This window comes from Ammospiza nelsoni, chromosome 4 (genome assembly GCF_027579445.1).
Source record: "Ammospiza nelsoni isolate bAmmNel1 chromosome 4, bAmmNel1.pri, whole genome shotgun sequence".
In the NCBI taxonomy this organism is placed as follows: Eukaryota; Metazoa; Chordata; class Aves; order Passeriformes; family Passerellidae; genus Ammospiza; species Ammospiza nelsoni.
The window spans coordinates 67711824-67727353 of record NC_080636.1 but is presented as its reverse complement, the minus strand read 5'-3'; the positions used below and the strand labels follow the sequence as shown (position 1 = coordinate 67727353).

The 15530-nt window shown below is 42.4% G+C and overlaps 1 protein-coding gene across 2 annotated transcripts in view; it reads right to left on the bottom strand.

The window, feature by feature from the left end:
* EMCN (endomucin) overlaps positions 1 to 15530 on the bottom strand; it is a 54064-nt gene that overhangs the window by 20675 nt on the left and 17859 nt on the right. For both annotated transcript variants that reach the window (XM_059470590.1, XM_059470591.1), the window contains exons 3-6: positions 14743 to 14844; positions 14235 to 14342; positions 7261 to 7383; positions 1335 to 1367 (exon numbers count right to left, since the gene is read on the bottom strand). In XM_059470590.1, the coding sequence (XP_059326573.1) occupies positions 1335 to 1367; positions 7261 to 7383; positions 14235 to 14342; positions 14743 to 14844 (366 nt within the window). The remainder of the gene's footprint in view (positions 1 to 1334; positions 1368 to 7260; positions 7384 to 14234; positions 14343 to 14742; positions 14845 to 15530) is intronic.

Sequence of the window (15530 nt, the reverse complement as noted above, 5' to 3'; positions counted from 1 at the left end):
ATTTTCATTTGTCTGGACACAGACAGAAGCCTCCTGGGGAAAAATGATCACTTACTAAGTGCTTGTGTGATGCCCAAACAATACAGTCATAGCTGAGACATTCTGATGCTATAGTGCAGGAAACGATCATTGTCCAAGACTTTATCTCTGAAAAATCACTGTTTCTTTAAAGCAGAAGTTCTCTTTCCCTTGGTGCTGTCTGCTGAGGGGTGATAATGTAAGGTTGGAAGCTGAGCCATCACCAAGTGACTAAAATAATTCCTATGCATTCTTAATTCCCTGTGATTGATTCAGATTTCCCAAGGAAATACTCCTGCCTTTTTGTTACCTTATCTGGTATACTACCAATTGCCAGGACAAGCAGGCAATTATCACGGCAATGAGTTACCCTGGATACTGACTGGAAATGTCAACAGAAACAAACTGCACTGAAAAACAGGGATGTGTGTCCCCACATTTGTGCAGGAGATGTGTGCCTCTCCTCAGGAAAAAAACTGAGGACTGAAATCCACTGTTGCTTTTTTTTTTTTACTTGTTTATCTGTTAATTGACCAAGATGTGAGTAATAAAGGAAATAAAAATCCACAAATTAACATTTTAACTACTTGTGACCATCAGTAAGAAATATGACAGCTGAAAAGAATCATTACTGAATAAAACCGAGTAAGGAACTAAAACCTTAAGCTCATTTCCCCACTTCTTTCATTAAAGTTTCCCACAAATCAGCCCCTCCTGTCTAGTTTGTCCAGATCTGGAAGCTATTTTCCAGTTATGGAATAATCTGGGATCAGAATAAAAATGAATTGGAAAAATACATCCATCATGGTAACAGGAGGGCCACGATTTTGCAGGCAGCAGCAAGAACTGCAGGGACCAGTACAGAAGAGACTGTTTCCTGATAAGCCCAGAGAAAGGAAAATAGGACAATACAGGTTCATTAGCACAGGAAACTTGCCTTACTCTGGGATTTGCTGCTTCTCGCTACAGGACAAGGAATGACAGCCACTGACAAGAACAAGCTCCTTGGTAAACACTCTATTTATAACAGCTTCCCATTGCATCATGTAATATACCAGGCCTGATTTTTTCTGTGGTCCCACTCTGTTTTCTTTCCAGTATCTGCCAGTCCAACATGGCATTCAGTTGAAATCACAGCAAATTACTCAATGCTACAAGCTGAACATCACTCTTCCTCTGGTCTGTGTTTCAGGTACATTATTCCCCTAGATCCTTCTTGCTCCCTGAACATTTCCTTTCCTGAAGCTGTCCTCCTCCCATCCCACACCAGCCTTTTTCATCACTGTGCATAGAGCAACCTCTTCTATTGCTCTTACTTGTTGAATGTGTTGGAGAGCTCACGGGAAGGCCTGCAATAAAACAGAAAGAATAGGTTTGTTAGTGTCTGCTTTAGATGTCCAGAGTCTTCACATCATGCAAACTGGCAGACTCTAGGAACATCCTCAGTAACACCCACAACAAATGCTGCCCCAGGAGTGACAAGCTTACACTGTTCCCAAGCCCAGAAAGTCTGAGCTGTAAAAGTCTCCAGCCATCCCTTATAGATGGGAGCAGAATCCAAAGTCTATGCTAGGTTGTTATTCTGCTCAAGAGAGGAAAATACTGAATTAATTGATATATTCCTTAAAAACTCCTCCTTCCAAAATTGAAAAAGTGCCTGGGAGTGAATAGCTGACATTTAACTGGCAAGTAAGTGTTTTAATAAAAGAAACTAATTGAGACACATTTTCAAGAGTCACAAAACCCTTTAAAAAGGAATCTTTGTTTATTTTCTTGGTGCTTTTGGCTAGCAGACTGCCAAGCAGCAAAAGCAAGAGGCACTGCTAATGAGGAAAAAATTGACCTTATGGAGCACTGGGCACAATGCTTACTGGCTCTACTGTCAGCTTCCCCCAGCTACTTCAGAAGTTTTGGGTGCACAACATTTTTTGTTGTTGTTGTTGTTGTTAGCACGCTGCTGCTCTTGCATGTCTAGACTGTAGCAGGCTTGGAAATTAGAGTGGCTGTGTCCTCTGTGTCCCAGCTGTGCCCAGGGTGGGGGATCACAGAGGCAACATCATGAAGGCCGCTGTAACTCCAGGCAGGCATTAAGCCTGTCCCCTGCCTGCCCCGGTTCCTCCTGCAAACCAGTTTCCCCTGGGAGCACAAATCCATTCTCATGCCCTCACTACACCTTCTGTGCTGTGCACAAAGACAGCTCCTACCAGCAGAGCTATAACACACATTGTTCTATTGCTGTGAACATGCTCTTTGAAAACCAGAATGCTGCTCTTGTTTTTCCTTCTCTCTACCCACAATTAAAACCATGGATCACTTCAGCCGCTGGGGTGCAAATAACCGCTTTTGCTAATGGTACATGTGACGAAACTTAAACTGCATTTTAATCACCAATGTTCATGAAAAGTATGTTTAGGTTGAAAAGCTAAGTACTTAAAAGTCAACAGTAAGAGCTCTTCTTGAACATACTAAATATTTGTAATGCTAAGTATCCCGAATGTATACAGTTACCTCACCCTGGCTTCCTAGAATGCAGATGAGACTGTTTTCCTAAGCTTGTTGTCATCTCATCAATCCATCTGCAAACAGCAATATCACTGTGCTCTAAGAGGATCTCTGTGATGAATCATTAGGCAATGTTTATAGCATGTTTGGGCAATATTACCAAGCAAAAGCCTTCAGGAAGTTAATAAATCACTTGTCAAAGGAGCACCACACAGTAGACAATGCAGGAGGACACACAACTGGCATTAAGGAAACATCCAAATATGATATGATTGCTTATTACCAGAATACTGCCTTTCCTTCAGCCTGTAAGGTGTGGGATGCCATGATAAAAACACCATGTGATCACACAGCATCTGGGCAAACTAGCAAACTGTAAGGCCCTGTGTATGCATATTCTCAAAGAAAGGCGGAAGATTTTGTCAAGTCTTACAAATAGATCACTTCTCTATGAAGTCACTTTGAACCTTGTCTCTCAAGTCTGTGGAACTTTCCTTTGAAAGAGCTCCAACATTATAGCATAATTGCACATTTTGCCTCACATTCACTCTTACAAACAAGATGAAGCATCTTGGCTCAAATTGAAACAAATAAATAAATAGAAAAAGCATACTAAGCCCAAGACTGATATCCAAGTTCACCTCAAAGAGTTAACAGCGTTTCAAACCTGAATGCTGGTGACATAAGCACAGGTGACAAGTCTATGCAAACAGGAAGGGCTGGGGGACATGTGCTTCAGTACCCACTGGCACAACCAAAAGCCATGTAGCTGTCCTGGCCAAACCTTGCCTCTTTGATAAACCCAGAGAGCAGAAATTATCCCAGGGGAGAAATATTACAGCAGCTGCCTGCCCTCTCTTTCTAGGCCTCTATTATTTTTTAACAACTGCACACACCTACACACAATAATACTACCAGCATCTTTCCAGAAGGTATCTCACCCAGGTTGTGCTAGAGCATGAAAAATTCAATTGGAAAAATCTCACGCCTTCCTCTCTCTTCCTGTCTCCAGCATGCAAGCAAGGCACCAGTTCACCCTCTGTTCAGAGACAGCTCAGTCCTGCCATGCAAACAAAGCTGTGCTTATCCGAGTGATTCAGCAGGTGCTTTCAGTTTGCATTTTCGAAATAACCATCCAGTGCCCTTCTTGGTGTGGGCCTCACATACTGCTGTTTCCAGAAAGAGAAGGGCAGAAGGAAAAGCAGCATTTCACTTGGTAACAGTTACTGTAGTTGCTCTAGCTGCCTGTACAGAGCTTGCTACCCCCTTTGGGGCTGCAAGCAAGATGCTCTGCATAAATAATCTGGGAAGATTTCCAGATTCATCATGAAAAGTGAGGTGTGCAACACTGGCTGTGCTGGGTTCCTCCTTGTGCAGTAAGGAGGACAAGGATAAAAAATTTGGCATATGACCATGGTTTGTTTTGAAATTACCTGCCTGAGTCAGTTCAGCACTGGTGAGGAGCTCGACAGATGGAGGAAGAGACCAATAACTAAACTCTCCCCACTCTGTTCTCCAACAGCCGCTACCTAAGCAGCCTGGATACCCTACAGTTTGCTACTTCTGTGTTTTGGAGTGCAGCCACATCCAACTGTGCTCACTGGCAAAACAAACGAATACATTTGGCTGATTACTCTGAGGGGATATACCACAATATAAATCAAAGCAAAATTAAAAACTTGAAAAAGCCTTTCTTGCCTTGACCACACCATAGATCTGTAATAGTGTTAACTGAGGCTTTGCTATGTTTTCTATCTCCCAGAAACTTCTGGTTTTGTGTCTCTCTCTTTGTGAAGGAGCTGAAGATACAGTGGATAATTTTTATCTAATATCACTATCCAGAGTTCCTGCAGTTTGTGTACAGATAGAGTCAAACCCTACTAGTCTTACTCATAAAAATTTTTCTTAGGGAGATGCCTCCTGTGAATCAAGTGAGTAGGATTTATAATTGGAGGAGAGCAATAAAGATATCAATAGATGAAGCAGGCTGATTCATCTGACAGTTTATTATAATAGATCGTTTAATCTTACCACCCTGCTGGGTGAACTTAGGCTCATACTGCTTTATGGATTTTTTCATTGTTTAGATCACAGAATAAAAAACCACAATACTTGCAGTTTCCCAGATGTATTTAGACTCTAATATCCAATTTTTCATTAATTAAACAAAAGGAGAAAATGAAATATTAGCAAGCAATCCTCTGTGGAGGTGGAGGAGGAGTGGGAGGTATATTCTGCATGACAGCCAAAGTTAAAGAAGTGCAGCATGTGTCAATGGCACGCATTTAGGTGGCTCTCTTTGCTAAAAACAGCCCTTATTGCCTCCCCTAGCCTGGGTGAGCACAACGCAGCACCTCCTCTGTGGCTGGTGCTTTCAATCTCCTTTAATACAGCAATTCTGTTCTCTGATGTTCCTACACGTTCTTTCCCAGGCTCCCCCACTCTTCTCAGTCGCTCTCCAGCTCTCTGTAGCACTCCTCCCACACCCTGATCTTTTGATACGGCTGATTGGAAATTTCTCTGCAAAATGTGCTTTCTTCTTTTTCTGCATCAAGAAAGGAAACTTTCACCAAAATGGCATTTTTTTTAAAAATGGAAAATGGTCTCAAAACTAAACATATTTAGCCAGCTGAATAATTTTGGTTGGGCATACCAAATAGAAATGTTCTGGTTTGGATCCATTTCACATTAATTTGTCTTCTCCTGAGCTCCCACGCAGAAGACGTGGCTCAGACACCTCCAGCTTGCAAGCTATTCTATCCCCAAAGGGCTGCAGCCTTGGCACACACAGCCCCCTGCTTTGGTGAACAAAAGGCACCCAGCCCCTGAATGTGAAATTCTGGAGACCCAGAAATAAATAACCTAATGGCAGTCAGAGAGGTGGCATTTCCTGTAGTCTCAGCACGGGATGAAACAACTGGCTTCACACTTGCATTGCCTTAAAGTCATTAGGGTGCAGCATATGGCTTTCCCTGGGCCTGAGCAGAGAGGAGAAGAAATCTGTTTAGAAGGAACCAAGACATTTTTCTTTAAGCTTTTAACACATACAGAGAATGAGGGAATAAGGGAGCAAGGGTGGTCTAAGCCTTAACCATTTGGAATAAGCTACCTAACACATCAGGATGAGAAATTATGATTTCTTGTATATACAGCCTTCAAGAAAGAAGCCAGAGGCTGGTGCTGTGAGGAGACAGGAAAGGTGATAGTGTGGAAATCCTGGCCTGGGCAGAAGTGATTTTGAAATGGCATTTTTATGGGAACTTGGAGCATTGGCTATGCCAATGATACCTAGACTGACTGACTGCCCCTGGATGGACGGGTTCTTTCTGTCTCAGCCAGGCAATTATAGTTCTGGCATCTTGGGTAGTCTCTGAGCTCAAGAAGATTTATTGGTTTTACAGCAGAGTAAGCTGAGTAAGATGATGACTTTTGCAAACAGACCCCAGGAAGGTTGTAAAACTTCCTTGACAAATTTTAAGTGTAAAATGTAATTATATACACAGCATAGTAGGTAATTCAATACACATGATGCACAGTCAGATATGCATTACAATTTAATATTAACCTGGGGAATTTACCTGAGTGAGAGACCTTTTAATTAAAAGTGTTATAATTTAATGTTTTATAGCAGTATAGCAATGATGAGGTTTCTGTGCTATGCCTACATTTGCCAAAAGACATGAAACCCAACAGGAAAGTCAAGTTAACCACAGGTCACAGTATATGCGTTATGGGGAATGGGCTTATTGAAATAATTCAAGGACTTATCTCTGAATCAGTGGCCATGGGTTTACTTTAACTTCCTTAAAATGCTTATAATCTTTTTGCATGCTTCCAGGCATTTCAGTGCATAGTGAGCATATTGCTCCACTTTTGTATCCAATCCTCTCCTTTATGAGGAAAAATCACAGTACACACACATGCTTATCTCCCACAGACACAATCCAGAGGTTGCAAAAAGAGTCTTGTATCCCTTGGGGGATGTTAAGCACTACCATTAATAATAGGGATATGTAAACAAAGAGACTGTCCTTGTTGGATTTACACACATGTAGTTAAGAGTAAGTACTAAAGGAAGGGAAGGCCCAAGAGACCTTAAGCAAACCTGAACAGGTGGTTCTTCAAAACCTAGGGAAGTTAAGCCAGCTAGAAGTATAATAAATGATCATTCATATGACCTGGCATCTGCATTCACCACAGCATTTCTTAGTGAATACATACACCAAAAGACACTCAGAAAAACAGTAGCACCAGACTTGAGCTGAGAAGAATTGATACATTTTTGACCTTGCACGCGACCATGTTGTACTTTGAACAACATAATTTAATTGGTGATATGCATAGAATTTCTCTCCAGATTTTATAACAACTGCAAAAATTATAGCTGCTTTCTTCTTTTGTCTCCTCTGCCTTGCAGCCAGAGAATTTATCTTGATGACCTCCTCTGACAGCCAATGCTACACAATGACCTCACACAGCATATATGAAGATTACTATTATCATTTGTAATTTATATCCTCCTGTAATGACACCGTGTATCTCAACTGAGTGTTTGGAAGTTCACCCATCACTCAACACAACTTCAAGGCTAGGTGACATGGACACACCATACCCTGCATGAATAAGGAGATGTGGCCCTCATTCCATCACAATGCACAGCAAATGAAGAAAACACTCAAAATTATTTACATCTTTTAACTGCTTGTACAGAGAAAGAAAGTGCATGTTTTCAAGACTTACCTGAGGTTCCAGAAGCAGAAGTGTTTGTTTTAGGAGAGACCGTAGAAATAAAAGACTGTCCCGTAGTAGGTGCAGCACCCAAACTCTCATTTTGTGGCAATTGTGCTCCACTTGCTTGTGTAGCTGAAAATGAGAGAGATGTTCAGGGAAGAGGCACCTACACAAGCATTGTCTTAGATCCTGGAACATCCCTCAGACAAAAGCTCTGGCCATCATAGAAAAGACTAAATGTAAGAAAGCACTGCATGTTCTGGTAACTGTCTCCCAAGGAACAAACCATCCCTATGGAATTGTTACTACTGGCATAGCTGAGGCACCTTCAAAGCACATTGTAGCAAGACAAACAGCCTCATATCTGTGCCAGAAAACAACCCTTGGGACCCTAGAATAGTTAGACAGTGTTGTACCAAGAGCAACATGAGCAGGAGAAGCTCAATTTACTGCCCTCTATGATTTTCCTTCATTTTAAAGTCAATCCATCAATCAATCTATCAAGCTTCAGTTACAACTGTCACATAATGTGATACAGTATAAATTTTAGGGATTGCAATTAAGCATAGAATGAATTATTTCATTCTGTGCCATTAAGCCCTAGGAAATAACATATCCCTGAATATTAATGTATGAAAAAGAAATTGTCTTTTTTCTCCTCTCACTCAGCCAACAGGAGATCAAGGCTATTGTGTCACAAGATTTGCAGCCTAAGGTGAGGCCAAGACAATGGTGTAGGACATGACCTGCACCTGTGGAACTGAAGGTCACAGAATGACCAGAAAAAATTTGAGATATTCCAGCACTGCCCATAATTCCTACGTCTGTACTCAAACCTCAGAATAACAATAGGCAAGAGAGTGCCTACTGAATAAAACATAGAGGTGTTCAAGAGTAACTTTCTAGTTCATGTCTGATATAAATCAGAGAGGCTACTGAGTTGTAAACTGTTTTCAGTGCTTCTTCATATGAATTTTAAGCACTGGAACTAAAACAACTAAAACATGTTTCAGTCAGTGAGCAACAACACACACATGCAATATGAAAATCTTGAAGAATGCTTTATCACACACTTTATCTAGAAACTGATTACCTATTTGGTAATCAAAGAACCCAAAGCATCTTATTCTACAACTACACACCTTTAACTTGGCCTTTCCCTTCCCCTCTTGTTCAGTTAAGTGCAGTACCTTAGAAAGACAAGCTTCAAAAATCAGTAAGAGAGAGTGAGCCAAAGCCATTGGAGTTGGGGGATTCATACAATGTTGGAAACTAAGAAAAGCTAGGCAGCCAGGCACGGTGTCTTTTGAGATTGAGGCATGAACATGATGAAAAACAACTTGATCCCCCCTTTCACTGGGATTCTAGTGAGGAGAAGCAGAATTTCATGTCAGCTTCCTTCAGGAACTTCAGCATTGTACCCCTGTTAGTACACAGGTCTGCCTGCAGTAGAAAAGAGTGTAAAAATCCCCTCTACCTCATTTTATACTATGGTAGAGTACAAGGATCTGATAATGTTAACAATTCCTACATTCTCTTAATGGAAGATTTGAATCAATCTTTAGAAGCAAACTTTTTCCACATTTGATTTTTACTGTCATGGCCTCAGACTCAAATTTTATATGTTGAATTTTATTCTGAGATCAATTTTTCAAAAAGGAAAAAAACCTCAAACTGAGGTACCTCCCTCTCCCTATAAGATGCACAGGCTTGCAGCAGTAACAGCAACCATCTTGTGGCTCCCTTGTCATAGGTTAGAAAAGGATTGCATGGGAAAATGAAAAGTAACTCAGAATAACAGTGCAGAGATACTCAAACATAAATATACTTTGTGAACACTGCAAAACAATCAGGTGTGTGGGAGAGAGGAAGAGGGAGGCAGCCAGTTACCCTTTAACCCCACAGAGGGCTGTTTTCCCATGGGGATCACTCGTTCCACGCATCCTATCAGTCCTGGCAGCAACCCAGCCTCGGGTGCTCCTCTTGTGTTTGGGAGCTGTGAGAACAGATTGTTCTCAGGAACATGGGCTGTGCGCTGGATATGCCTTGGCAGGGGATCGGGAGAGGAGGGATGATGGCATTTCCATTTTATTTTATTTTTTTAATTTAGCCTGGATACGATTCTCCCAGTGACCCAAGTAGCACCAGGTATGACTTGCACCTTTACCTAGGGCTTGGCACAAAGGTTGTTGCATTTATTTTGCCAAACTGCAGAACAGCCCCAGTCAAGGGGTAAAGTAGAGGTGCTACAGGGCAAAAATCCGTGTGCCAGTTTTCACCACTTCCAAGAGGGAAAACGCGACCTGGTGGGTAAGGCTCCCTTAATTCCGCTGCAAGATTAAATCCTAGCAACCCAATTCTCTGCTGACTTGTGGCTTTGAAGCAGCATCCAAACCTCACGCCCAACGCACAGCACAGGCTCTACCACCAACACATTTAGCAGATGAGACAGCTTCTGCACCAAAGCCCGTGGGAACAGGAGCATCCATACCCAGCCACTGCTCATGTACTCAACAAAGATGAGCCTTTTCGCTAAATCCCGTAACTCGTGTCCCTGCGAGCTTTAACTGGGTGCCGGCGGCAGGAGACCGCGGCAGCCCAGGCTGCGGGGCCCGTGCTCCGGCGGGGACAGGCGGGGGCCGGGCGGGCGCGGTGACTCAGTGCCGCCATCGCCGCTGACACATCGCTGCAGTCATTCATCACGCCTCGCCTCCGCCGGCTGCAGCACCGATCCCTGCTGCTCCAGGGGGAGGCCTGGCCTTGCAGGAAAGCAGCACAGCGCACAAGGGCGGCTGCTGCTGCACAGCTCGCATCATCGGCTCATGGGTCTGCTGTTAACAGCTGATTACGAATAAAAATGGTAAAGCAGTACAGAGTGTCTGTCCAAATGGGGATGATGGCTGGGCGGCAGAACTCTGGTGGTGATGCAGCTCTCCCTGCTGATATTTTGATAAGATAAATGACAGTGTGTTAACACGTATTTGGCAAAGGGATAATCAACAACAGGGAACCTGAAGCTGCCTTGCAAAGCTGCTGTCTGGGCTTCAGGAATTTCCTTACTCTCTATGCTTTGAAAACCCTTAATTTTCTTTAACTAGCTGAAATTCGACACATATCCTCACTTGATCCTAGCACGGTTTTCTGCTTAACCTACGTATAATCCACATACATTTTGGCATTTCCAGACAGTACTTTGAATTTTCTTTACAGTAAGCTGCTACCTAATTAGTTTTGACATTTTAAGATGCTTCAAGTAACCCACAAACACCCTGCATATATTCTGTGCTCTGCAAAGAATATGGACATCCTTATGTGTGTTGAAACCTTCCTTGACCAATAAATCAATCAAGGAAACATTTGAAGGGGCAAAATGAACTCCACCTAAACCATGTTAAAATACCAGCACAAAAGCTCCTTTAAATGGAAGACTAAAGCTTTTCCTTTGAGCTTGTATTTTTAGCATTAACACACATGCAGGCCTTGCCCCCATAATCAGTAACCTGAAAAGCCATTTGCATGAATGAGTGCACAAAAGCTTTGAAAAAGCCATTGTAGCAAATCCAATGACGTTTTTGCCCATTCAGAGGAATGAAAACTGGCTAGGGAGGTAACCAAACAGATCTCAGTTTTAATGTTTACATCCATAGTTGATTGCAGGTGCTTCGTGTTTTCTGGTAAGCAAAACCCCAAAGTATTTCAAAATACATATTTTAAAACTTCTCTCGGCATGAAATGTCTCGGCAGCCAGTGTTTACCTATAGCATGTGCTAACAAACCGAGGAGAATTGAGCAATGCCCGTTACAAGAACGCTTTTCTGGTAGTGTTCCTGAGGTAAAACTTACTTTTTGATTACCAGTAGTTTGATTAAAAAAAAAAAACCTCCACTGTTTCCCTTTGTCACTTTTTAATATTTAATATACCACTGCACCATAATGTATCATCATCCAGGAGAGTGGTGTAACTCAGAAACACAACAGTCAAAAATCCAGTCTTATTTATCACATAACACCTTGAATACTGATCTTACATAAGATGCTTGCTCCATATCCAAGGGAGGAAGAACAGAAATTTTCATTGCATTTCATTTCTTATTCTATTTGATAACTTCAGGTGTCCCAGGATATGAAATCCTGATTGCAGATGCAATTTTCTGTGGTGTGACACACTACAAATTCTTGGTTTAAGGGCCTGAACCGCACAAGTGAAATCACCGACTAAATGTGAACTCTTGGATTTGACACCTTATATTGAAAATAAGAAGGCTAAGGAGACCAGTCTGATGTTGACTTCTAACACAATAAACAGGGTAGGAAAGCAAGCAGGAGAGATTGTACTTGTTGCCTACAGAGGAAAAGAACACTGAAGTCTTATTAAAAAAATAAAGGACAAAGATGTTTGCATGATTTCAGTGTATGAAGCACTGGGGGCTTTTCCTGAATCTATAATAAAAGGTGACAGCAGCCACAGAAATTGCAGCAGTGACAGAAAGCCCTGTCAAATCTCAGTTGTGTGAATGCAATCGTTTGCTGGAGCTTTTAGCAGGGATTGAAGCAGAGAAAGGGATGGTTTCCATTACAAAACTACAAAGGTGCCTGCTTTTTTATTAAAGATCAGGTGTAGCAAAAGTAAATTTTGACGTGTCATAAAGGCACCACCAATTTCTGCCTCACACAACCAGTGCAGAAACAGGGAGAAATGAGTGCTAGTGAAAAAGGAAGAGAGACAGCAGCCAGCTTTTCCCTCCTGTCCATTCTGAGAGCAGGAGTGTTGCTGTGCCTGTGCTGGCTCCAGGCAGCACAGCTCTCAGGGTGTGGCAGGGGCAGGGAAGATGCAGGGAATGGAGCCAGGGCCACCCCCACTGCTGTGCCCGTGCTGGGCTGGGAATGCAGGGTGGCTGCAGCCAGCAGCAGGATGGTGGCCAGGGGCTCTGAGGGTTTTATGCAAGGCTGATCACAGACACAGAGCCCCAGGGCCATGCCCTGTCCCAGCACCAACACCTTGTGCCCCATCCCACTCCCTTCTGCTGAAGCCAAGGCTAGGATTTTCTTGACATGTAGAAATGTAGACCACAATTTTATCTTAAAAAAACCCACTAAAATTGGCTTTCACATACAGACATTCCCAAGTACTACTTTTACATTAAAAGATGATACAATTTTTTTTTTTTTAAATGCAGGGCATTTCTAATGCCCTGGACATGCTGTACCAATTTTCTTTCTTACAAAGGGGACTGAGAGGCAGGAAAGCCCTGTTTTTAGATTAATTTACCAAGCATTTTTTTACCACAAGTCTGGGGGGGGGGGGGGGGGGCAGGAAGGCTTAGCTAAAATGAGGAGTTTTAAAACCAAACCACAACACAAGCAGCTAGGGACTGAACCCTACCTGGTGGGAAGAGAATTCAAGAGGAATGGAAAGGAAGCTAGAAAGCTCCCTGCCCAGGCCCATCACACCTGCAGCAGCAGTTTTGCAGCACAGAGCAGTGGCTGGAGCTAAGCTGCACTGGCAGGCATGCCTTTCCTCATTAGCTTTCCTTCCCCTGCCGGGAGCTCTACCTGTCACCAAGGTTTAGTTCCAGGTGGCTGTGCTGCTCTGGTAGCCATGAGCCAGGAACCTCTGCCAAATTGAAAGGAGCAGGAATTACATCCATAATGCAATGTGCCATGCTGTGGCTTCTGACAGGCCTGCAGTGCCACAATTGCAAGTTTTAAGAGATTTTTGGGGGCTTTGGTATCACAATGGCCAAGCACAATGCTTGTGCATTGGCCAGGCTGTGTGTAGTCTGTGACTCATTGACAGTGGCATTTAAATGCCAAGCCAAAACCCCAAAGATTTTGGGCTGACAATCAGGGCACTCCTTACACAACACACAGCGGGAAAGCTGCATCAGTAGAAAATGAAACCATGGAGTGAAAGGGGAATAGCTCTCCAGGAAGCTTGGCAGGCTTGGGCCCATGAGGGGTGGCTTTAAAGGAAAATTTGCACAAAAAAAAAATGCAGACTGCTTCACAGGAGTACCTTTCCAGACAAATAAGCCAAGGGAAGAGAAGTCATATTCTAATAATTTGTAACAGTTCAGTATGCTGTAAACATCAATTCTGAGTACATTGGTGTACCACTGACTGCTGAGGTAATTATCTGGTGTATTTCATTTTTTTAGCCAATTAAAAATTTAAAAAATGGAGCATTGCAAAGCTCTGGTTCATCAAAAGACTGGAGCAAACACTTACAGTGCATATCATAGACAAGGGAGATTGAATTTTATCTTAAGCTTACTGGATTCCTTTGGGATGTTATTATACTATTTAAAATTAACCCAACTACTTGCTGGATATGTGGGCTTAATTTTTTTGTTTGGGGTTTTGTTTGGGGGTTTTGTGGGTTTTTTCATTTGTTAGGGGTTTTTGTTTGTGTTTGCCTGTTTTTTTTTTTTTTTTCCTAAAATCCAATCTGATATTCCAGGCCAACACACATGCTATTCCAAAGACTTATGGGAAATAAAAGTATCTCTCTAGATTGATGCAGAGTAATTAGTACCACCTCTCTTTCAGTACTATGGCTACCAATAATATGAAACATAATAAGCATAGTGTTCTAACACATACAAAAATAAGAAACAAAGGAGTATTGTTCTGCCAGCTTTCTGATCACATAAAATTATTTTTTATTTCATACTTATTGAAAAAAAAAACCAGAGAAGAAAGTAAAAAATTAAAACCCTTCCAAATACATCTCTCTGTTACAGGGAGATGAACACCCTGTGTAATGGCTTCAGATCACCTCCATTACAAACTACAGATATATTATTCTTTGTGGAGGATTCCAGGACAAGTTTCATTTAAGATATATAATATGTTAGGATGAATAGCTCTGATTCCCTAAACCATCAAACAACTCTTTTTGACCTCCTTTTATTGTTTTGCAGAGTTTTACAGAAATGTAGCATAGAATGACTCAGAAATGGCTCAGTGAAATCATCACTTACTGGTTGTTGTGCTGAGACTTGTACTTGCTGTTGAAATCACAGTTGATGGTTTTTCTGTTGTGCCTTGTGCTGCTTGTGATGTAGCATTAGGTGAAGAAGACATGGGGCCTTAACACAGGAAAGACATTCCATTTATTTCCTTGATTTGGTAAACACTCATAAAATACACCTACTGCCCTGCTTGCAGACTAACTTTAAATTATCAAAAGGATATTTAATTGAAATTCAAGGTCAACAGGGGCAGGGCCCCATTGACAGCAGGGAAAGCCACTCCCTGGCCCATAGCTGGGTCATCCCACTGCAGACAAGCCTGTGACAATGCAGCTGGAAGGTGCAGCTTGGAGCTGCTTTTAAGCCTGACCAGAAGGGAGCTCCTGCACACACCTGTAAGGTTTCACCAAAGGGTACACTCCCTGTAAAACAAATTCCCAAGCCAAGAAGTACTACCTAATTAATTTCCTCAGTGACCACTAGAGCAGCATCAATTAACTCAGAGATTTTCACTTACTGCTTGTGGTGGTTTCATTTGTAGCGTTGACTGCAGTTGTTGTCAGCACTGGTGCTGCTGATGTTGTTGCTTGTGAAGTTCTTGTAGTCACAGATTCCCCTTCTGCAAGAAAGGCATTCACATCATTATGGATTTATTTAATCATGCCTAAATAAACATCACATTGTTTTATCTGTGTTCTCTTACCAAGACAGTGAATTTCTGTTTAAAGGCTGGCCCTCACAGAGCTTTATAACCCACACATTTTGAAAGAGGATTCAAAGTACATGCATTTGGTTTCAGAGGGGAGGTTTGGCCTGTGAACAACCTGCAAGTGCCTAATGAAAGGGAGCAATTGTACCTTCCAGCCAGCCCCAAAGGAGAGGCACATGATCTTTGGGGGTTATACAGAGGTGCTTGGCTTCACTTCCAAGGGAAGAAGTGAGGGGAACAGAGCCTGGAGTGGATGGATGGGTTCAGTGTGCTGCTGGACTACCCCTCTGAGCAGCACTTTGCTGCATACCTGCTGAGCAGGAGGAGGGATGTAAAATCTCCATAAAGAAGTGTGAGTGGCACACAGGAGCACAGTTTATAGATCACAGGTAAAGAGCTGAAGGGGAACAAACTCCCCTTGTCTTTTGGCAATTTTTCCCTGTGTTTGTCCACTTTGAGACATGTTTGAGTCTTCTTCATTGGCCAGCTTTCCCAGACCTTCTTGCTCTGCACCCAGATTTCTGGGGAAAAAGGAGCCCCCAGCAGGCCCTCCTCTTTGGAGTACAGTAGAGCTTAGGACATTGTGGATGATATGA